General features: G+C 44.5%; 3 protein-coding genes across 3 annotated transcripts in view; 2 read left to right on the forward strand and 1 right to left on the reverse strand.

Moving 5' to 3' along the window:
- Positions 1-2,992: 2,992 nt before the first annotated feature.
- Positions 2,993-24,421, forward strand: part of LOC6599367 — a 28,482-nt gene continuing 7,053 nt past the window's right edge. Inside the window, exons 1-3 of the mRNA XM_002024505.2 lie at positions 2,993-3,467; positions 3,558-3,774; positions 18,104-18,304. Of these exons, the coding sequence (XP_002024541.2) occupies positions 3,087-3,467; positions 3,558-3,774; positions 18,104-18,304 (799 nt within the window). The 5' untranslated portion in view covers positions 2,993-3,086. The remainder of the gene's footprint in view (positions 3,468-3,557; positions 3,775-18,103; positions 18,305-24,421) is intronic.
- LOC113566298 lies at positions 7,192-8,267 on the forward strand. The gene is made up of 2 exons (XM_026991333.1): positions 7,192-7,361; positions 7,434-8,267. The coding sequence occupies exons 1-2, from the start codon at positions 7,337-7,339 to the stop codon at positions 8,099-8,101; spliced, it is 693 nt and encodes a 230-aa protein (XP_026847134.1). The 5' UTR covers positions 7,192-7,336; the 3' UTR covers positions 8,102-8,267.
- LOC6599368 lies at positions 13,156-14,117 on the reverse strand. Its single transcript, XM_002024506.2, has 2 exons — positions 14,062-14,117; positions 13,156-13,989 (listed from the first exon to the last, which is right to left on the reverse strand). Exons 1-2 carry the CDS (start codon positions 14,084-14,086, stop codon positions 13,322-13,324), a joined length of 693 nt encoding a protein of 230 aa, XP_002024542.1. The 5' UTR covers positions 14,087-14,117; the 3' UTR covers positions 13,156-13,321.

The raw sequence follows: 24,421 nt of genomic DNA on the forward strand, positions 1-24,421 counted from the left end.
GAGTGATTAGCCGGTGGAAGGATGTCAAGATCTTGTTGAGCTGGACACCTGGAACTTTCCTCGCTCCAACCACTTAAAAGCCATTATTTTCCCATGTGAAATCATTTTTGAAAATTTGACTTGTAGATTGAGCTCTTCTCTTTACTTAATAGAAAGACTTATTGCGACATCTTTTTCAAGTTTGGCGCAGAAATTCGTCAAGTTTTCATAATTTTCAAGGGTACTTAAATCCGATTGCAGAAGATCTGCTACTCCCCTGATTTAAGTTTAAGCCAAAGGCTTTTGGAATTTTTCATTTTGATCTATTTTTGGAATATTTGATCATTTTTGTTGGTATTCATTTTGAAATATTTATTTTAATTAAGCGGTGATGTTTCTTTGTTTGTATTATGTATCGTTTGGTATGCACTGCTATTTTTCTGTCCTGACCGACTAATTCAGTTATCTCCCCACAAAAGTTATTTGCATTTGTTGATCTAATTGTGTGGCTAGCCCCGCAACCAACCAACTTGTTTGTTAACCAATTATATAGACCACCTTCTGCTGGTGCCCGCCCTCCTCCAATGTCGCTCGGCCACTGCCATTGTCTCTCGTATCTGTGGCCACATATGTCGCCACATAGTCGCTTGGCCAGTTCATTTGGCCAGCGGACAGCTGCATTCAGCGGCAGAAAAAAATGTATATAAATATATATATGCATATATGTATTTATACATTTCAAAGCGGAAGTTGTTAAAAAAGGGAATACATATACATATGAACTACAGATTCCTCATGCGTCAGTGTGTGTGTGTGTGTGTGTGTGTATATGAACAGGCAACACTTGGTTCTACAGCACGAAACACAAGGGAATGGTCTGCTTCTAATGCTACGAAGCTTTAAATACCCTTGCGGATCAATGTACACAGAGATCTACAACATGGTAACCATATGTTCCTACCTGAAGTGCAGCTGATCGATCGTTCTTACGCCTGAGGTATACAGGGACGGACCTACTTTTCAGTTTACTGCTGTTTTAAGTGTATTTCCATTGCGAAGAATTATTCTATCCGATAAAAACATAATTTTCTATAAGATTGGCTTATTTTTAGAAGCGTAAAATTATTGAATTATTTTTTTTAAATTTTGTAAACTAAATAAGGTCTAAAATTGTTATCCTAATTTCGTCGTTCTGGGTAATTTTCTTGAGCAATTTGCACTAGGCTTAATCGTTAGTTGCAAACTCTGTGGTTTTGTCAAATATGCAATCTCAAAGTGCATAAAATTTTAACTTTAGCGAAAAATCATTCTTAATTTTCACAATTAAGGCAAATCATAGGCTGAAAGGAGGTATATCTGAATAGGAAGAGTTTTCCCATCAGAACAAATGCAAACTATTCATTGAACCGTTTGATACCGTGCCTTTCTGTCTATTCAAATGAACTAAAAAAAAGCTCCACTTTTACTTGCGTTGTATCCGTGTTTTGTTTGTATTATTTATTGTTTCTGTTAATTCTTCTTCATCCTAAATCTGAACAATATTTGACATGCATTAGTAAGCTAATTTATTTAATATATTTTGTTATTCGCTATTCTTAGAAGCAATTATTTCGATCATCAGATCAGTTTCGGAGTGTGTTTCTTTTTTACTTTTTCCCCGTACTGGTACCTATTGGCATTATCCTTAAGGTCTTATTTAAACAGAAAAACTTCCCGAATGGGAAGATTATGTTTTGCCCCAGGATCTGACAAAAGCCAGACCAAAGTTTTAAGTCCTCCCGTTTAAAGAGGGAATCTACAAAAGTAGTTGGTAAAAAAGAAACGTGGCGAAAACCAAACGCGACTGGTTGGGTCCTGCAAATGATTTTTATTTATACAAGAGCTACCATAACCCCTCCCACACTGCGTGTACGAGGATATGGGCACGGATATGGGGTCTGTGTGGGGGACAAAGAGCATTGTTGATTTTTTGGTGGCCAAACACAGGCTGGCAACATCTGGCGCTTTCGATAATTTTTCTCTCGTTTTTTTCCCATTTGACGAACATGAAATGAACTTTTTTCTGTTGTTGTTTTTGTTTCGCATGCGGCACGGAACAGATGCCGTCATACATCTTAGTTTATGCTGCGGCCCATGGTCCACGGCTCAGCTGACTCCATACACATCCTCCCATTCAGATGCAGCTCTTCATCATTATTGGCTATGATTTTTTAATATTTAATTGAGCTGCTCTCGCCGATGTCGGCTTAAATGCAAATTGTGCGCAAAGGTGTGCGGTTCGATTCGGTTCAGTTTGGTTTGGTTTGGTTTGGTTTCGATTCGGTTTTGGTATCGGGTTCGTTCCAGTCCATGTCGCTTTTGGCCATATTCAGAGACAAATGCAGGTGGAGTTGCAGATGCAGATACGATACAGATATCGGCCACCGATTCTGTTCTGTTCTGTTCTGTTCTGGTTTAAAGTGCAATAATAATTGAGTTGTTGTCAGCGATGACAGCGGCAGCAGCAACAAAAAAAAGAATGCAGCATACTTATGCGGGCAGCGAGTGTGAATACAAAGGAAAGGAAATTAACAAAAGAGGATATTACAGAAACAAAAAAAAAAAAAAAACAGAACACAAATTAATATTCTCACGTTGGGCGCATTCCAAAAAATGGTTTCTACAAAGCTTTTGCGAGAGTGTAGTTTTTTTAATAGTAAAAATTGTCATGGGATCTTTTAATTTCGTCTTTTATGCGTTTATTTTGTTGATAAAACCAACTCCTGAAAGCGCTTCAGCACAAGATCTTGGTGCAAAAACTCGACATTTCTTTGTTAAAGTCGATTTCCAGTGAATTTCAGTTCAAAGAACAGCCCCACACGGAGCATTTTCAATCCGAATTTCATTCGCAATCCACATTAATTTTCCAGATTGACCAAATGAGCTGACAATGATCGGATTGAAAGCATCGACTCTTTGAGGCAACATTGAAATCAAACCAAAAACCAAACCATCAGCAGCAGCAGGAGCACAACAGCAGCCGTGTACAGCCTGAAAGGACGTAGTCAAAGCTGAAACCAGAGAGAGAGGCCCTGAATACCTTGGACCGACTATAAGCAGCTGCAATAATGCACATTTCTGCTGAGGTCAGTTCGACCACCTCAAATCAAATACAGCAGCAACAGCAACAACAACAGCTTCACCAACAGTTGCACCAACAACACCAACAGCAAACGACTCCAACAGCAACGACAACAACGGGCGGCAGCACCACGAAGCGGCGTAATGCAGAGTCCTCCTCCAATAATAACAATAATAATAGCAGCAGCAACAACAACAACAACAACAACAGTAATAATAATAATAATAATAGTAGTAGTAACAATGCCAAGACAAAACCAGTGGACACTAGTCCATACCTGACACCAGAGAACCTCATCGAGCGCACCGTCGACGTCCTGCTCGCCGAACATCCCGGCGAGCTGGTCAAGACGGGCTCACCCCATGTGGTAAGTGGCATTAAATCGCTGACTCCATGTCGATAACATGTTGCCAAAATTCTCAACATAATTTGGATAATTAATGCATAATTGATTCAGGTCTGCACCACATTACCCACGCATTGGCGATCAAACAAGACGCTGCCGATTGCCTTCAAGGTGCTGGCCTTGGGCGAGGTCATGGATGGGACAATAGTCACCATTCGGGCGGGCAACGATGAGAATTTCTGCGGAGAGCTGCGCAACTGTACGGCGGTGATGAAGAACCAAGTGGCAAAGTTCAATGATCTTCGATTTGTGGGAAGGAGCGGAAGAGGTAAGTAAAGGCCATAGCAAAGTCAGATCCACTATGGAGGCCCATAAATATATCCACAGCTTAAACTACAAAAAACTATTATAGTTCAGAGTGCTGAAAGAACAAGTTTGGAGATGGGAAATGTCAGTACTTTTTAGCTGGTTTTAGACATAAGTTGAGCCCCCGTCAAGACCTTTTTCTGTAGTGTTTCCTCCTTGGCTTTTGGTCATTTCCATTCAGAATATCGTATCGGTTGAGTTGATTGCTTGCTTCCTGCCCAGTCATCGCATGTTATCTACGCATATTGTCACACCAACAGACAGACGCACACACTCACGCTCAGACACATCAAAAGCCGCTGACAAACTCCTGGGGATTCCGGCTTTCATATTGTCCTTCCCTGTCCTGACACTGTCCTGTCCCCTTCCGACTGCGACTGAGGCTCATGACTCGTCGCTGGCATCAACAAATAAGATAAGTAGTCTGTAGTTAATTTTTATATGTCTATTGGGGAGTGGCGGATCGGCGGCAACGCCGCGGCGTTCAGACAGCAGACAGTCTTGACAGTTGTCAATTTTGTTTGAGATTTTTTTCGTGTTTGGGTATGGGGTTGGGGTTGGGGTTGGGGTTCTGGTGGGCTGGCGCTCTTGGGGCGTTATTGCTGTTCATTTCGTCAATTTATCACGAACGCAATTTAAAAATCAAATCGAGGGTGACAGACAACATACTGTGATAGAATTTTCCGTCTCCTGTCTCCCGTCTCCATTCTTCTCGCTTTTCGGTTTTCCTTCTTATTCTTTTTCTTAGACTTCTTCATTTTTGTTTTTTTTTTTTTTGGCCAAATTAAATCAGCGTAACTGTTTATTCAAATCCCCAACAAAACATGGCTAACAACAGCGACAACTTTGTACTTTTCCTTTGCTGTGCAGCTTTATCAGGGTCTCCGCTTTCGCCAAGTTATTTTTCATTTCCGCAGCCCGTGCCGGGGAATGGTAGGGGGCTTGGTATGGTGTCCCCGGGCATGTCTAAGTGCTCGCTTTGCCGCGGCATTTGACAATTTGCTCATTAAGTTTGTCTGACCCCTCAAAAGGCGAGAGATTGCTTTTTGGGGGCGGAGGGTCGCAGACGTCTTTTGGGGCACCCTCATCAGCATCAGCTTCGACTCGGCCTCGGCCTCGGCCTCTACCCTCCAACCAGCCGAACATCTATCCATGAAACTTGTTTGACATTTTTAAACGTTTCAAGTGGCAAATAATTCCTTGGGATTTACTTTGGCAAATCTTTTTTTAAACATTTGATTATGGGGATCTCCCTTTCCGCCTTTGCGATTCGCTCGCTTTTTCCTTACTAATTATCTGGGGGTGGAAAGGGGGGGCAGCAAATAGAAAAAATATAAAGGGCGGCGTGACAATTGCCAAAAGGCAGCAGCATCAAATGTTCTACAAATGGATTTAAATTATTTAACCCAGCCGGGAAACCCTTTCTATTTTATTTTCTGTTTTTTTTTTCTTTTTTTTTTGTTTTGTCTTTCGGGGGACGGATTCATCTTGTTTTAATGCGCTACAAAAGGATTACGTGGGTCAAGTCCCCCTTTTTCTCTCTATCCGACTTCTCCCTGGAATTTGGGGATACTCGGGGGGGTCTAGCAGGCCCCTCCTTCTGCATTATTTGCTTAATTTCAATTAGCAAACAAATGCAAATCCCTTGTACTAGGAAAAAGTAATGCAAAGCCTGCAATTGTAATTGTTGTTCGCTGTTTTCCATTGGCATTGGCCGTTGCCGTTGCCGTTTGCTGTTGGCTGCTGCTACAACTAATGCCACTTGCAGTTGTCAAGGCTGCAGACACTCCAGGGCGCTCCGCTATGCAACAAATTTATGAGGGCCAATCAGAAAGAAAAGTAAGAGATGAGGGTCTACGAGGCTGGCTCGACGGATATGAACTGATATGTGCATGTGGGTAGAAAACTCAGCAGAAGCCTTGTTCCCAGCTAATACGAGTGGTAGGTACACCGATCGTTGGTTTCTTTTAGTTTAGTTTTCGTTTAATACCGAATAAATTCCACTTTAACCTTTCTTAGTGCCTTCGGCAAACTCCTGAGCCCGCCCTCGCTGTGCCTTGGCTACACAACCCTTTTTGTTTTTTTTTTTGTTGTTTTTTTTGGTGCGCAGCACTCGTAATTTTAATGATATGGACCACGCGGCGTATGCGTATTGAAGAGAGGGAGTTGGAGGAGACACAGGGAAGGAGGGACGTAGCGAGGGAGTGATGGCAACGCAATTAGATAAAATGGCGGCATCAGCAGCTGCAGTTGCAACACTGCACCGTGCAACTGTGCAACCGTACAAGCGTACAACAGTGGGAGTGGAACTGCAACTGCAGCTGCATTGAAGCGGAAACACAGACACAAAGATACGGACACACAGGCACATGGGAAATGCATTTGGTTGTTGTCTACTAATGAATTACAATCACTTGGATGCTGCCACCGCCCAACTCCCAACGCCCACCGACCGGGGTATGGGCCTGGGCATGGGCCTGAAAGAGATTGCTTGGGGGCGGCGAAGGCGAATGCGAAGGCTGTGGGACGGGGGACGGTGGGGATCCGGCACATGTAATTATTGTTGCTGTATATGCTATATGCATGTAAATGAGAGGCTGCCCATTGCATTGATGTGTAAGCACTTTGAAGTGCATTACCAAAGTGCATCAGCAGCAGCAGCATCTAAGCGTTCTTGTTGCAATTGTTGCTGCTGCTGCTGCTGCTGCTGCTGTTTCTACTGCAACTGCAGCTGCATTTGCGATAATATGTTAATTAACTGCAAGTGATTATTGCCTGCTTATTGCTCAGCTTAGCCCCGAAACCCTGTACAAATGGAGGCACTGGGCAGGGAGAGTTAGCTTTGTGGTGGTGGAGTCGGAGGAGGTGGACACTCAGTCGTAGATACTTACATTTTTGGGCAAACGAATGCTGCTTGTGTGCGGCCTTGGGTTACAGCCTTCGTTGTATCGAAATATGCAACGCATTAGCTGATTATTCTCTGAGGCTGATTGTAAAATATCGATAAAGGCGATAAAATGTAAATGGAAAAGGGCATTTAAACGAGGAAAATCAACGGAGAAATATTTAAATCATTACAGTATGTATGGAAAATTGAGAGAGATCGCGGTCTGCCCTGCTTGTCCAACTAAAATCACTGACTGAGTATCGGGTTTATAAGATTAAAGGGTAGCTAGTTCTCCAAACTACATTTGAAACGACGAGCAAACGTGGCTTAAGTGCTCAAAATATTTACGTATTTCAAGCTGTTCCCAAAACAAACAGTCCGCTTGAAGTATTTGACTCCGCACTTGCTTTTATACATCAAATGAAAACAGAGAAAAGTGAAAGTCCAAAGGAACTGTAGTTTTTATCGCAGCAGGCTGTATATGCGGCAGACAGAACCTCACTGCCTGAGAAGCATTTCACTCAGTCACGAATAAACTAAACAACTCGACAGAAAATTTAATTCCCAAAAGTTGAAAACCTGAATTTTTTTTTGAAATTTAACTATACTGTAACGAAAAATCATCAGATCAAGCAGGATGATTCTTCATATTCTGTCTCGCGGTGAGTATTTCCATGGTACTCCTATTGGGGACCTTTCGGGGAATTATCACCGTCGATTTCCTAAACCTACAGGTCCGCTGCGGCACTTTTCCGTGAGGCCACTCCGCTGGTCCAAGTCTAGTTCCCTAGTGGATGCCCAGACTACTGACGTGTTGAAGACCGTCGCAAAAAAAGAACCATCCGCCCTCGTGGTTTCAGTCAAGGCCAAAGCTGTCTGTGAGGTGACCAAGGACCAGTCGCAGGAACTTAAGAAGAGCGACATTTTGTTCGACGCTATGAAGAAAATGCACAACAATTACAGCAAAGACCACAACGAGCAGAAGCCTGGCCCGACTCCGATTTCTGAATGTGGTCAAACAGAGACCTCGCAGTGGCGCAAATCGGCGCCTTGGCCTGTTTACCGGGGCCCTTTGCTCAAGGAGTTAGTCGAAAAGGATTCCACCCCAGTGGCCGTGGTCCCCACAAATGAGAAGAGGAAGCTGACCCGCCGCGACTACTTGAGACTGATGTACAAGGAGGAGAGACTAAAGAACCCCAAGGAGAAGAAGCCGGTCGCCGATACCAAAATGGTCCACATGGAAGTCGACAAGGAGCCACTGAATCCTGCACGAGTGGAATTCGTGAATCTGAAGTCGAAGGAGCGCAAGAACGAGGTGGGAAAGCGGGTGCAGGAGGCAGACACGAAGAACTACGACTCGCGATTCGAGATGACCACGGGGAAGAAGGGGAAGATCGACTAGACCCCCCTCTTTGCAAATACTAGCCTCCCTCCCTCCCTTAAGTTGTTAAAATTCTTGTTATGATCCAGCAGTGATCCATCACCAGTTGGTGTTTGTGGTCCGCTTTTGCACTTTGATTGCATTCAATATATAAATTATTAATAAAAATGTGAGAGCAAAAAAACAATTACCGAATAACTGATGAGAGGCTCAAAGGGTGTGGCCATGAATAGGGAACATTTTGTCCATATTTTCTCCCTTCAGAAATCAGTGAACAAGCAGTGCACCGCTTAAACCTGAAGGCTTGGTTCGTTTTCCATTGACATGATGCAGCAAGCATTTTATTCACAAAACCTGAACCTTTGGTTCATGCAGTGCGCCAATAAACAGTGTATATCTTAGCGTTGGGTGTTTCCAAAGTCATCGAAAGACGAGTATGTTTTGGGACAGCCAATTTCTGCATGGTATGGTTATATTTTTGTAGAATTTAGTTCTTTGATGGCGTTGTCCAAATTGTCCAAAGAATGTGAAAGGTAGGAATTTTGTAGCAAATCAGCCGCAAGCCAATACTCTTGTTGTTTGAGATGCTGTTTTATTGTTGGTGTAGCGTTTGTTATCTTTTGGTATGGAACAACAGTTGTGCTTGCTGTATCTGTTTTACCTTCTCTTTCAGCTATATCCCATCTTTGTTACTCTGCTATCCCTTTTAGTTTTTGTGGCGGTGTGAGGCAGTCAAGGATCTGAGGTTCGTTTCGGTTTCACTTGCAGCTTTAGCTCCAGTTTAATAATCAGATATTGTAACCCTTTTTTCGCGCAGTTTGTTGGATGTTGGCTCTTCTTGTAGCCGTTGTAGTTGTTGCCACTGTGTTGACATCCGCTTTTTTGTTGTAGCTGGCAGACGCCATAACTGATTCTGTATTGCATGGCCATGGCCCCGAGGCAAGTGTCAGTATCAGTGGATGATGTGGACGATGTGGATGATGCGGATGATGATGATGCTGATGCTGGGAAAACTTTCCCACATGCCAGCAAAAAGCGAAGGCAAAGAAGCGACAGGGAAAAAAGGAAATTAAATTTCCAGCAAAGTCAAAAATTATATTGGCAATAAATGAAGACACGGCCGGGGAGTCCTAGCCGTAGCTGGAGCCATAGCCAGACGTAACGCGCCCTGCAATTACGACCTCTCATTTGCGGGGGTGGCTGCCTCGGGGCATGGGGACGGGACGGTGGCTTGATGGGCGGATGGTTGGGATCTGGTGGGAGGCACGCAACGTTGCCAAACAGGAAGCCGGAATCGACGTTTATTAAAACGGAAACTCGAGACAACTGTGCGGCGGCGGCATCAACATCAGCAGAAAAAAGCAAACCAGAAAAGAGAACAGTGAAAAATAAGTAAGAAAGAAAATAAACGCGACAAAGACGATGGCGATGGCGATGGCGATGGCGATGGCGACAAGGACATAATTCTGTCCTTGGGGCTAGCTGATAAGCTTGAAGACCCCCAACGCCGTGACAACAACCACCACCCCACAATTGATTCACAAAGACACAGCCCACTGGGCCCATCCTCCAGGACCCACGGACCCCAGAATCCCGTGGACCAAATGACCAAGTGGAAAGGCAAAGGCCGCTAAATTGCAATTTTCTAGATTTAAGCGTGAACAATAAATGTCACATAATCTGTAAGTAGCCAAATAAAAGGCCAGACCCGGCGCTCCCCCTCCCACACCCACTGCCACTCCCACTGCTACTCCTTGCCGAACGGCCTAAGCTATTTAATTTAATTTATCGCATTTTAAACATCCAACCAAAACAATCAAGAGCGCAAAGGAGCCCAACAAAAATGGTAAAAATAATATGTATATACAGCAGATTTATTGATTGCGGTTGCAGGAAGGGAAGGGGGGGGAGGGGATCGGAGATCAGAGCATGACTTTTAAATCTGTTCAGAGTTCTATATAAATCCAATTTGTAGGAGTGTCATGTGATAAGAGAGAACGCGAGAAAAGGGACGGAGAGCAGCTGTCCCGACCAATCTCATTGGGGAATTTATTGGCAGTGTAATATGGTTTGGGTCTAGCCTAATTTATAGAAAAAATATAGGAGATTTCGAATACTGACTCTTGAGATACGGAAGAGTGGGGAAACCCCAACTCCACCCACTCCACTCCACTTTCACAAACTCAACCTTCCTCCATGCCATGCTTCCTTCATGAATGATGCGGGCAAGAAAATCCTATGACACATTTCATTATACAAATATCAATTAAGCACACAGCAAATACTAATTGTAAGTGTGTATGGAGCAGAGTATGCGTGTGTGTGTGTGTGTGTGCCACCACCAACCGGAAACAAGCAACCCACACGGACCCAACCCCAACCCCAACCCCCAACTGGACTGTCATAAGGGCTGCTTCTGCCTCGGCTTCGGCTTCGGCTTCGGCTTGGAAGGCGGGAAAATTTTAATGAAAATTAAAAATTCAACATCAAAAGCAAGAAAAATGTAAGGAAGGCATTCCCCTCCCCCCCCCCAAATCCACAGCTCCCACAAAAGAAGTGTTAATGTGTTATCTGATTTATTTATGTACAAGCCCTACCGCCATCCCTAATTTCCTTCGCATGTCAGTGTGTGTGCGTATGTGTGTGTGTGGAAATTGCTTGAATTTGTGTAAAATTTCGTGACTTCAATTAAATTCCATTCGATACTCAAGGAATTTCGAGATCTGATGATGCGCAAGTAATTTCCGAAATTGGATACTGTACTCATACGAGTACGAGAGTGTGCCACCAGCAAACAGACAAACAAATACTCGTACTCGTATACATATGCAAACAAATGTCTGTCTGTCTATCTATCTATCTGTCCGTCTGTCTCTCGGTATATATCGGGTGTCTGTACATTTGTATTAAATCAAATTTTAATTGCGCATACTTGTCCCTCGGCAAATATTTGCAACGCTCGCTCGCCACCGCCTTTGACTCTGGTCTCTGTCTCTGCCACTGTCTCTGCCACTGACTCCCTGTACGTGTGTCTGTTGTCTTTGATTCTCTTTCTCTGACTTGCTGCTTAGACTTTGGCCAAAATATTTTAGCGACAAGGAATTTAAGGCCAAACAACCAACCAGCCAACCAACCAGACAACAGACACACAGAGCACGCCAAAGCTTGGCAAACAAACATTATGAGCAAACAGACAAACAAAGAACAAAGAAGATTATACATATACAGCAACAAAAAAAAAAAACAAAAAACCAAGAGATGGGGTCAAATTAAGCTCTCAGACTGCAGAAAAAATGAGTGGATGGATTAGGGCAGACATTTAAGAAAAATTTACCTTCAATATTCCATATCTATATCCATAGATGTCCGCTCTAAGGTCCCGACTAAAAATCGTAGTTCTATAGGTTATTCCCTGATTTTATTGGTCAAACCACTTTGCCATATGGCTGTCATATAAAATATCGGTGGGGAGTCTGTGCTAAACCTGCATTTAAAAAACAATTAAATTCAGTCTTAGACTAAGTATAACTTAAGAAACTAATTTCCAAGGTGATCCCAAAGCCTCCTTCTTTGATGCGGTCCATTTTCCAATTGGAAACAGACCAAACCGAAATGGAAAATACACTTACTCTGGTCTAGGGTGGGGGGCCCTAACGATGCGCCATCCAACATTTGTTCCAACATCTACCAATCTCTGTTCCTCCTCCGTCGAACCGAAAGAATCTTGCCACACAGCGAGGGCAGGTGGGTGGATGGATGGGTGACTTCTTGCCGTGGCTTATGCCCAACTTCTGTTAATGCCTAAATAAGTAGAAAATTCTGTCCCCTCCCTTCGCCGCCCCTTGGTTCTGGGCTCAGGGCCACACAAAAGTATCTAAGCGGCTGCTCCTAGGAAATCTGTCAAATGTCAGTGGCAGCCAGCGCGCGGCAACGTTGACGTTGGCTCATTAAAAAAGCGAACTTGTCCTTCGACTCCCATCCAAATCCACAGCCGCTTGCCAGTCGCTTGCCGCTTTGGGGGCTGTAGTTGACACCTGGCTTAAAGTTTGTGCTTTTGTCTGTGTCTGTGTGCCTCCTCTTGGCTCCGGTTTGGTTTTAGCCTGGCACAAAATGGCGGCCTGGGCTGCGACCATTTTGGGCTCTGCTCTTCTTCGCTGGGTGTTTATCACATTGCTGCTATTAATTAAGCTTAACGAGGTTACCGTTCGCAACCACACCCCTACCCAACTAGGCAGCCCAGAGATAAAGGGCGAGTGGTTGCGGAGGAGGTGGAGAGACCTGCGAGACCTGCGAGACCTGACATCTTAGTGCGGCAAACTTCATAATGAAATTTCACCTTCATCTCATTAAAAGTCTTGAGCATTTTTTGGGGCCACCAGGAGCCAGTAAATTGATGCGTGTCCGTGGAAAAGGGTTTCCCAGGAACTCTCAACTCCCAACTCAGAACACAGCCACGCCCAGTTCCCAGTGCCGCCAGGAGCCAGAGCCAGATGCAGAGACATGGCCGTGTACAGTGGGCCTGTTGCCTGTTGCCAACGCTGGGGCGCATATTTAATTTTTAATGAAGTTTAATGGATGCCGGAAGCTTTAAAGAAAAAGCAACTGAAAAACTCATGAACTCAGGAACTCAGGAGCTAAGCAAATGAGGAGGGCACGAGGCACCAGGCAACAGGCGAGGCGAAGCAGAGTGAAGCTTGAAGCCAGCTAGTAAAATGTATGCTACAATATTTACTCCAAGTTGTGGATGCTGCTTTAGCGGATATTACTGCTTCTGTTGCTGCTGTCACCGTTGTTGCAATTCTTTGGCTCTTGATGCTAATATCCACTCTCACCAAAAAATGAATTTATCCAAAAATTTGGAAACACTCAACGCTAAGATATATGTACTGTTCAATGACGCACTGCTTGAACCAAAGCTTCAGGTTTTGTGAATGAACTGCCTTCTGCATCATGTCAATGGAAAACGAACCAAGCCTTGCACTGCTTGTTCACTGATTTCTGAAGGGAGAAAATATGGACAAAATGTTCCCTATTCATGGCCACACCCTTTGAGCCTCTCATCAGTTATTCGGTAATTGTTTTTTTGCTCTCACATTTTTATTAATAATTTATATATTGAATGCAATCAAAGTGCAAAAGCGGACCACAAACACCAACTGGTGATGGATCACTGCTGGATCATAACAAGAATTTTAACAATTTAAGGGAGGGAGGGAGGCTAGTATTTGCAAAGAGGGGGGTCTAGTCGATCTTCCCCTTCTTCCCCGTGGTCATCTCGAATCGCGAGTCGTAGTTCTTCGTGTCTGCCTCCTGCACCCGCTTTCCCACCTCGTTCTGGCGCTTCTTCGACTTCAGATTCACGAATTCCACTCGTGCAGGATTCAGTGGCTCCTTGTCGACTTCCATGTGGACCATTTTGGTATCGGCGACCGGCTTCTTCTCCTTGGGGTTCTTTAGTCTCTCCTCCTTGTACATCAGTCTCAAGTAGTCGCGGCGGGTCAGCTTCCTCTTCTCATTTGTGGGGACCACGGCCACTGGGGTGGAATCCTTTTCGACTAACTCCTTGAGCAAAGGGCCCCGGTAAACAGGCCAAGGCGCCGATTTGCGCCACTGCGAGGTCTCTGTTTGACCACATTCAGAAATCGGAGTCGGGCCAGGCTTCTGCTTGTTGTGGTCTTTGCTGTAATCGTTGTGCATTTTCTTCATAGCGTCGTACAAAATGTCGCTCTTCTTAAGTTCCTGCGACTGGTCCTTGGTCACCTCACAGACAGCTTTGGCCTTGACTGAAACCACGAGGGCGGATGGTTCTTTTTTTGCGACGGTCTTCAACACGTCAGTAGTCTGGGCATCCACTAGGGAACTAGACTTGGACCAGCGGAGTGGCCTCACGGAAAAGTGCCGCAGCGGACCTGTAGGTTTAGGAAATCGACGGTGATAATTCCCCGAAAGGTCCCCAATAGGAGTACCATGGAAATACTCACCGCGAGACAGAATATGAAGAATCATCCTGCTTGATCTGATGATTTTTCGTTACAGTATAGTTAGTTTTCAAAAAAAAATTCAGGTTTTCAACTTTTGGGAATTAAATTTTCTGTCGAGTTGTTTAGTTTATTGTGACTGAGTGAAATGCTTCTCAGGCAGTGAGGTTCTGTCTGCCGCATATACAGCCTGCTGCGATGACAAATACAGTTCCTTTGGACAACCTTTTCCTGAAACATCAGCTCAAGCCAAAGGAACTTAAATAGGAAATATGTACATGATGTATTCAAAAACCGTTTCATCCCAGAGAAACGGAAAGTCTACCCTCAAGCGGCACTCCACTACATCTTCATTCTCTCTGCCTTTCTTTTTATTTATTATTTGCTATTAAATAAATATATGAATATTTATTGCGGACAAAAGCATCTATCTTTGGCTCCCAAAAAGGGGGGTGCAACAGCCAAACGGTGGGTGGAGTGGTAGTTTAAGTAAGTTTATGCAAATAAACTCTGACGATAATGTTGCTGTTTCTGTTGGGTTGGACGAGTTTTTGCTGGGGATCCCAAAGACAGGAGTGTAAGCTATAGCTAAGAAGGGAATGACTGGGAATTCCAAGATGCAAGTTTGGGCGAGGATTAAAGCGGCCTACGGAACTTTTTTACATATGTACACACATATGTGTGAAGACAGGCGACCTCCAGCCGCTTGGCAAAGCCTCGTCGAGCCATGGCCATTAAGCAAATTCTCTGGCATTAAGGCAAAGTGTTAAAATTATGATCTGTTAAGTGTCTAAATACGAGCGCAGTCGTCAGAACGGGTGAGAAAGGTGTGGGGGACTTGGGCCTTGGGCCTTGGGCCTTGGGCCCTGGGCCTAGAGGGTTGTTCCAACGGTCCTGCTGCTGTGCTGCTGTGCTGTGTATTTAAAATGTCATTTTGTTGTCAACCTCAGACTTCTTGTCTTATGTCAAATTATAATTATGGCGCCATGCTACTAACGACATTAACAGCTCCCGAATACCGACCCAGCAACAGCAGCAGCAGCCATTAAATTGCCTAAGCATACGAACCCTTGTTGTTGGGTGTCCCTGTTGTCCTTGCGTCGCACTGTGCCCCACACTGCTTGGGTTCTAGCTCTGGTCCTGGTCCTGTTCCTCGTCCTGTTCCTGGTCCTGGGTCTCGCCTTCATTATCAGCATCGAAAGTTAAAATGCAGGCAATGGCTGCTGCCAGCAAATGAAACATTTTCGTTCTGTAAGGTTAAACGTTTCAAAAACTTTGTTTTAAAATCACTTAACGCCCGAAATACACATACAGACACAAGTACACACACACACACATATATATATATATATATGGATGTATAGTGAAGCTTCCAGAATGAAGGGGAAGATTTTAGAGAATTGCTATCTTGGAAAAGTTGTCCAAGAAAAGGAAACATAGCTAACCATTTCGAGAGACAGCCGCTGAAATAGGTTTCACTGTAGCTGCACCACCATATCATATTAAATTCAAAGCGAATTTCCCAGATACCAATGGCATCATCTTCTTGTTTAACTATTTGGATTATCCAACAATATGGCATAGCCCTTTTTTCTGGGGTCTATTTTAATTAGTTTCTACTGTACTCCCACGCACACACACACACACAAACACGTGCACATGAATTCAGCGTTCAAAAAGGGTGCAGACTGTTCTCCACTCCCATTCCCATGCCCATGCCCATGCCCATCTCCAGCATCGTCGTCGTCGTCGTTGTCGTCGCCTTTTGCAAAGTGGTGATAATTTCTGCTTTGTTGCGAAAATGACAACATTTTAACCCGGCACAACAGCAGCGGCAGCGGCAGTGGCAGCGGTAGCGGCAGCACTCCACCACCACCACCACCACCACCACCCCAATTCCACCACACAAGCCAGCTCCACCCCCACCCGGCGCACATTCCAACACCACTTTTGAAGGTCTCAACTTGCAATGGACGCGACTTGTGTCGACTTTTAATGGTTTTTCATCTTATTAGCAGGGAAAAGTTCTTTGTCGCCGTTGTTTTCCATGCCACGCCCACACAGCCAGAGGGCTGCAGAGGGCGACGGGAGTGGGTGATGGGTGCTTTGAGGGTGGTGCAAAATGGCCAACAGCTACAACAGATTTATTTGCAATTTTTGCTCATTTGGCAAAAACACAAAACGAACTGAAAAGAAGTTAAAATAAATAGACGCCAAAGTCCTTTGTCTTTAGCCACTTTGTGAGCCTTCTTTGGTTACATCGAGCGTCTCTCCACTCCACTACACCACTCACTTCTGTCCTCATTCCAGGACTCTACCCCCCATTCGCCGTTTGTTGCTGTTGCTGCCGCTGCTGCTGCTGCTGTTGCGAGTATCTGAGGGCGCATAATTAAAAAAGTTTCATTTCATTTTCTTGGGTTTCTTGGTTCGTTTCGCCTGTTTATGTTCATTTGTTTTCTTGTGTAGGTTTCTGGGGTTTCTGGTCCCCAAGTTCTCTTCTCTGTTCTACAACTCCGCCATTTTCCAGCCCTTAAAATTGTGTGGGCCCATGCCCAAGCCCAACAACTGTCGTCAGTTGTTTGTTGCCTTTTGTCTTAATGATTACCGCCTTCTTGCGTTTTTTGCATGCTTCGTTTAATTTAATATTAATCTAAGAAGTTTGTTTGTTTTTTATATGTTCTTTTGGTTGGCTAAGGCTGTGGATATGGATGTGGCTCTGGATGTGGACCCAAAAGCTGCAAATGACTTTGGTTTACGTTTAAGTGAAATGATGATATGATGCTGCAAAACATTCCCAAAAAGACAGAGAAATATGGCTAAGCCCTTGTGAAGTTTTGTTAATTAGGATAAAGTACAAAAATGGTTTAGTTTGGGCTTAGTTTGATAACTATTTGATGGTTCTAATATCTGCTACGAGTCCGTGGCTAATTTAAAGCTTACCCAATGCATCTTAGCTGTGGGTTAATCGAGGTTAATCCTGTATGCAATCGAGTCGACCTTCCTTTGCCTCAGCCAGAATTCCACCCCATGGCTTCCCATCCCATCCCGTCCAGGGGCAAGGGCAAGGACAACCCTCGCACCTTTTGTTGATTAACTCAAGCATTTTGGCATTCAAAATGTTTGGCAAATGAATTTTATATTCGCGCTCCCCCCCCCCGACATCTCTCGCGTCGCGTCGTCTGGGAGTTCCAGTTTATGGATATTTCAAAAATGCACAGTTCTATTTAGAGGGGAGAAAGGATGACTGGCATGACTGGGGGATGGAATGGACCCGGACCCAGACCACAATAGTTGCCATGTAAAAGTTGCCGCAGGGTGCTTAAATATTGCATTGTAAGCGAAGGAAGGAAATGTATGCAGTTCCGATCCCGGCTCACGGACCCTAGGAGGAACCTCCCACCCCCCTCACATTCAGTAATTCATTCCGTTGGTGTCTGCATGGCAGAGCTTCATTTGTGATATGTTTGTGTGCTCTGTTTTTATGAAGCTTTCACAACTCCGTCGGGCATTAATTGTCGCGAAAATATTCGGATTCAATGCTGCTAAATGCCAAATTCCGCACTTTAATTTCCATGTGCCTTCCCCATCTGTCATGGTTGGTCTCTCACTTGGTCCCTGGACCATGGCAACCCATAGGGACATAGAGGATCTATAAATTCACAGCATAATTGGCAGCTGCTGGAATACTCGCAGCGTCGGGGGGCATGGATGGGCGGACGCCTTGGGGGTATCGCTGCTGGATTTGTGCACTTTGATTGCATGGGAACGGTTGCCAAAAAATTAACCAAACACCGAGAGCATCGTCCCTCTGTGTGTGGGATTTCGAATTTGGGATTTCGGTGGCTCCTGAAAGTGTTCTTGGTTTAAAGGGTTCTAGAGTTCTAGAGTGTTTCAAATATTCCTAAATGATGTCGTTGAATGAATCTTTAAAAAGCCCACTTCTTAGCTCTCAAATTTGACCTTTACCATAATCCCATTTAAATGGCAAATCAAAATCGCCTCTGATAGATAACCTTCTGGTATTTTCTCATCCTCTAATTGACAGGCAAAAGCTTCACGCTGACAATAGTCATCTCGACGAATCCCATCCAGATAGCAACGTACACGAAGGCCATCAAAGTGACCGTGGACGGGCCGCGGGAGCCACGCTCCAAAGTCCGACATCAGGGCTTCCATCCGTTCGCCTTTGGGCCGCAGCGCTTCGGACCGGATCCACTTATGGCCGGATTGCCCTTCAAGTTGCCAGGTAAGCACATCAACAACAACAACAACAACAAGAACAGTGGCAAGGGCTATGAAAAAACCCGGCTTAAACGATAGCATTACCACTTGGCCGAAGGGACGGATGGGGTGGATGGGGTGGATGGGCGGATGGGATCCTGGAACGAACGGAACTAAGCGGCTTTGTCAAATGGCCTCAAGGGCTTGTCGCTCGTTAGACACCGAACCACACGTATCAATGTCAGGTGGCGTGCAGTGGGGTGGCAGGAGGCTGGGCGAGAGGTGAGGCAGGCTTATTGCTTGTCTATTTTAGCCGCGGGGCCGCACGCGAAATTAGCTGTAAATAAATATACCTTTTTAAGGGGTTAAACGAACCGAAGCCCGAAATGCCGAATACCGAATGCCAAAGGCTATGGGCCATGCACAGAGAGAGAGAGAGAGAGAGAGAGGGCGAAGTTCCATCTGGATTGGCTTATAGGTTAATTAGAGATTTGTGTATATAACCCGATTGGATACCCCTCATTATATGCCAGAGTTTCCATTTCCATGCAATTGTCTGGGAGGGCCAGTCGACTCATCTCCAGCCTTAGGGTCTCTAGATATGCCCTAATGAGATGAGCCGATGCTGAATGGATTGGCTGGAGCTAATATGAAAATGTTCTTGCGGCGAACATTTATTTCTTGGGTATCTTAAAAGATTGGGCTTAATTTTGCATATCCCCTGAGCCCTTTGAGACTTGAAAGTCCATAGAAGTTGCAAGCCTCTATGGGAAGTACTTGGAAGTAGGTAGTTCCTTAGAGATATTTGATTAGAAATAGGTATTGATTTAGTAGCTACTCTGAAATATTGTTCAACTGCTTGAACCTTATGGGTCCCACTGCCAGCATATTTATCCAAACCAAATTGTGCCCGTAACCCACTACTGGCTTCATTAACACCTCCGGCCATTAGCATAAAGATGATGACAAATGGATCAGGGGGGACAAGTCTCCGGCCTTCAGTTAGAGACGGATTCACAACCACCCTGTCGCACGCTGTGTGTGTGTGTCTGTGTGCCCTATTTATGGAAACACTGGGAGAGACACAATAGAGGCGACAATTATACAACAAAACAACAGCTTGAAAAATCCATTAAAATGATTTTAATCCTTTAACGAGTCACAAAAAGCGCCAGCAGCCCGGCGGCAGCAGCTCGCGGAGGCTGACTCCAATGTGCTCGAGGATATGGCTGCTGTTGAAATGCGCATCGTCTCGCGGGGGATGGTAATATCCTCTTGGATATTACTTGAACCCGAATCCGTACCCCGTCCTTCCGACCGAAGCCAACCCCAAGCAGCAGCAGCAGCAGCAGCAGCAGCAGCAGCAGGCGTAGCCTTAAATTATTTAAAAGAGCCCCGCGCGACTGTTGCAACAATAAACACGCGATATAACCAGACTGCGAACAAGGATAACGATGGCAAGGACGACTGTGACTGGGCTTTGGAGGGGGATCCCGAGAAACAGAAGCAGAAACTGAAACTGAAACAGTAACGGAAACAGTCGTCGCCTGGTGAACAAATCGCGTTTGATACGCTTTGATTTTATTAAAATTTAACAATTTCACTATGAAATTTATGAGGCCTGCCTCTGCTGATGCCTTTAGAGCTCTGCGGGTGGTTCCTTTTCGCATTGGTTCGATTCAATACGATTCGTTTTCGTTTGTCTGGGGACTGGCGATGGGTATGCTGCCGGTGCCTGAGACCCTCGCCAAAGGGCTTACGTACCACTTGCTTCAGATGTTGCATCATTTGTTGGGCTCTCGTTTTTCTTGATCATTACAAAGCTGTCAGATGATGATGAGAAGTTTAAAATTCTTAATTTGATTGTTTATATAATTTACAAGATTAATTGCGGAATTCTAATTAAAATGTATAATATGTTTTTTCTGTATTAGATTTAAATAAGGAGTGGTGCATATAAACATCTCTTATCTCTTTTTTCGCTTGGGTATGCTTAAAAAAAAGTCTTAAAGATGATTAATGTGCCATTAAGGGTTCACTTTGATTTCTAGTCCTGCTAGTCCTATTGATTTGAAAGTGGTTCAACTACATGCTTCGGATGTCCTTTGGCCACTCCTAGTCCGCTGTCCTGGCAAATCATTTAAAAATAAGAAAACTTTTCGCCAACAACTACCGAGCTGAGAGACAGGGAGAGGGGTACGAGTACACATGGCGAAAGCCAGAAAGAGAGACGTTGGGACTGAGTGGACTGAGTGGAGGAGCAGCACTCGTACTCGTACTCGTACACTATCTCTCCACGACGGTGCAAAGTGACACAGCAGCTGAAAAAGTCTCAAAAATTACATTAAAAACTAAAAGGACTTTGTGCTTCTCGTGCATGCTCGTATGTGTGTGTGTGTGTGTGTGTAAGTGCTTACTTATATATGTATGTATGTGAGTAGTGAGTAGTTTTTTGGCATACGAAAAGGTTCTGCTGCTGCTGCTGCTGCGTGTCAGAGAAAGTTTGCCAAATGATTAAAAGGACTCGGCAAATATGTAGTTGTGAGCCCTTTCTCGCCCCTGAGACGTTGCAACGAAATAAATATAAAATGGCGTTGTAAGCAAAAGCACATTAGTGACAAGCTTCCACCCCATCCCACCCCGTACCCTCGATTTCTCTCAAATTTAACCCATTTTACCCCACATTCTCATACACATCCTTCGGAAGGTGCCTGCGACATGGTGTCGCTACCCTCTACCCTCTTACTCACCCACTTTCTGTGTGGAAAAGTGGAAAATTTGTAGCTTCCGCAGCGGATATCCTGTTTCACACACGCGTTGCCTCCCCGCATTACATCTTCCCCTTTGCCCTTCCCCTTTGCCCTTCCCCTTCACCATCCCCTCTACCCTACCCTTTGACGAGCACGAAGTGTAACTAAAAAAGTTTCACGTTGCGTTTTTAGTGAAAATTATATTAAAATTTTGCGCTTGATGTAATTTATGTCATAAAACCCTAAAGAGCCAGGGCTCCTCCTGTGTGTCTATGCATGCATGTATGTGTGTGTGTGTACGTACATAGATGTGTGCATATGTCTCGCTAATGTTGTAAATGAATTTTCTGCTCGAATTAATTTCCCCAAAACGTCCCAAGACAATGGCAGACGGAGCACCACCCCCACCCCCACCCACACATCATTGTATATATGTATGTATATATGTATGTGAGTGTGTATATTTTTTCCTCATTTAAGATTATTTATTTAAAACCCCTTTTTTTTGGTCCTGCTGTTGTTTGGCTGCTGTCAAAGGCAAAGGCGCCCGGGCAAAGATCAAAGTCTGTTGAGTCCACCCTGGTACACCCACAGACACGCATACACATGCATAAGCACACACACACATACATACAATTGTAAAGCGACTGCACCACATTTGGTTTATCCTTTGAGCAGTAAGGGGATTGTGGGTCCGGGCACTTTGTGTTGAGGTCTGCTTCAAAGCCAAAGAATGCCAATCGAGAGGAGATCAAATCAACTATTTCAACTTCAAGTCAGCTGTTGTTTTTAAAAGGCAAAAGAATGATCCAAAAAATCACTGGTAGATTGGTAAATAAGAATAATAATAAACTATTACCAGTTTCTATGAAATTTATTCCAACAAGAAAAAAAAAATCAAATTTTCCTTCTAATTTTATTTAGTTTTACGACAAGACCTTATTTTTTTATTGATATCTAAAATTTAATATATTTAATTCAATAAAAATGTATTAACCCCCAGTTTAAACTATTATTAAATGCATGTTAAACGCGGCACGGGCCGCGGCTCTACCCTTATGCCCAATACTCAGTCAGTAGATCCGTGAGCTTATAAATTATGTACCTTGTGCGCATTCCTAAACTCTTCGAGTGGCAGTTTTTGTTTCTGTCAAAGTCACTTTATCCTCTACGCCTCCGAATCCTTCATATCTTCTAACATAGCCCCTCAGTGCCAGTAAAAAGTGAACAGCTTCTTTCATGTTTTTTGTCATCGTTCCAACACGTTTTTCATCTCATTTTTGTTTGTTTGTTATTTTTGCTGGCTGGATGGGGGTGGCTTTAAAGGGTTAAACGTTGCAGTCTTTAAACAAGTTAATAAACTCATAGTCCCGCCACTCCACCTCCCACAAAAAGAAGACACGGAAAAAAGGGAGTGAAAGAAAAGAATGAGATGATTTAGTACATATAATCAAACATGCAGACAGCCACACAAAATTTGCACAGTCACAGTTCGGTTGAGGGGGGAGTGTGAGAGCGGCTAAGGGTAGAGCAGGCATACCCAAAGGCCTACAGCTCAATTTGGCTGACAAGAGCAAAACATACATAGAAAGGGAGATATTTTAAAGTCATTGTCCTTGTAGGTCTAAAGAGCCTCGGGGCCTGCTCTCTCTCTCTCGCTCTCTCTCTCTCTGCCGCTGCCCCCCAAGGACATATTACAGCATTGATTCAATTTCATGTCAATTTACGTGTCAATGCGACACTAATACGCCAAGGGTCGTGGACTCCGCCCAAGAGTCCTGTCCCCGGCCTATCGCCTGGCCTCCCCTTATCATGCCAGGCCGAAAGGGAGAGAACCAGAACGGGGGCTGGGGCTGGGTCTGGGTCTGTGGCAACAAGGTGTGCATTTAAAATTATTTACAACATTTGCGAAAATATGTTTGCCAAATGCCAAAGGGAACAGAGGCAGCAGCAATGAAATTTTGTTTTCTTTTTAGGTCTGCCCCAAAAAGTATGCTACGTATGTTTTTTTTGAGCAGCCCCGTCTCGGTAATAACTTGCGGCCTGTTACGCCTTGGCCTTGGCCCCGCGCGTGTGGGTATGTGTGGGTTAGATTGGTATGCCAGGGCATCACACTCACCCAGCCACACATCTTCCACACCACCCCAATCTGGATCCCGTCTCCCGCTTACATCCCAATCTGGATCTCTCCTCACCCTACTCCTCCCCCCCCCCCCACACACAATCTCGTACCGAACGCATGTGTTGACAACACTTGTGTAACGGTAAATTTGTGCGTATTGTGCGTGTATTGGGAGGGCGGTTGATATGGATGGAGATGGATGGGGTCGCCGTCCCCGTCCCCGTCGCCGTTTCCACGGATCCCTGACAGAACACAAAATAGCAACAAATTTGCCAAAACAATTTGCAAATCTACAACAAATACATGTAAATACTGATATGACAGACACTTGACAAAACACACCCCACCTACTCACCCCAGAGGTGGTGGGGGTGTCGGCTCTCCAGTGGGTGGTTGCCAACAGGGGAAAGGCGACGGGGAAAGGCCATCCAACTGAGCTCTCACCTGTGGCGAATGCCACTGATAAGTGATTGGCAACAGCTGCCTGGCCCAAAGTCTTTATTAACTTGCTCCCAATTTTGTTCCTCTTCCTTTTTTTTGTGTGTTTGGGCTAGTTCCAGGGTTGCCACGCCAGCAGGGGTGGATTGGTGATTGGCACTTTATGAAATATCTATAAATTGCTGAATTATTTTGTGCCAAGATGATGTGATGCGAATATTTCGTAAGTGCTAGGTGATTAACCTTTGCCGGTGCCAGGGTTGCCAGGCATCACACAGGTTCTTTCAGGAGGGTGAGTGTTGTGTGTGAAGTATCTTTAAGGTGCTAAAGAGTGTTGGATGATGTTTATAAAAGACATAGCTTATGAAATCTATCCGTAAAAGTATTTGTATAGTCTTTTTAGACCTTTTAGTCATTCCGTCTCGTTCTTCTCGACTGTGTGCTCGTTGTACAAGTTTCATCTCTACTCGTCCGTCTCTGTTCCCAATTCTCGGATCCTCAATGTCAATCCTTCATTCGCCATTCTCCACTCTCATAGCACTTTGGCTAATTTCTCAGAGCACAAAACCAACAACGTTGTAAAATATGGGTTAATCTAGAAGAATAGAGTATATCAACGGCAAAAAAACGAAAAAGAAATCGCCAACGGTAAAGCAAACACGAAAAAAACCAAAAAGAAAAGCATTCAAATTTACCGCAAAGTGCGCACGAAAGTAACCAAAAATATCGGTAGCCAAAAGATAGCAACAGCAGCAGCGGCAGCGGCAGCATCCGCCGCGAAACAGAAACGAAACAGAGAAAACGAACTCGAAGCTTCCTTCGCTGCGCTCTC

The sequence above is a fragment of the Drosophila persimilis genome, unplaced genomic scaffold (assembly GCF_003286085.1).
Source record: "Drosophila persimilis strain 14011-0111.01,24,50 unplaced genomic scaffold, DperRS2 tig00000663-arrow-arrow-pilon, whole genome shotgun sequence".
In the NCBI taxonomy this organism is placed as follows: domain Eukaryota; kingdom Metazoa; phylum Arthropoda; class Insecta; order Diptera; family Drosophilidae; genus Drosophila; species Drosophila persimilis.

Coding starts and splice junctions, on each gene's coding strand:
- LOC113566298 (XM_026991333.1), top strand. CDS start 7,337: ATGATTCTTCATATTCTGTCTCGCG. Junction 7,362..7,433: donor TCTTCATATTCTGTCTCGCG/GTGAGTATTTCC, acceptor CTAAACCTACAG/GTCCGCTGCGGCACTTTTCC.
- LOC6599368 (XM_002024506.2), bottom strand. CDS start 14,086: ATGATTCTTCATATTCTGTCTCGCG. Junction 13,990..14,061: donor TCTTCATATTCTGTCTCGCG/GTGAGTATTTCC, acceptor CTAAACCTACAG/GTCCGCTGCGGCACTTTTCC.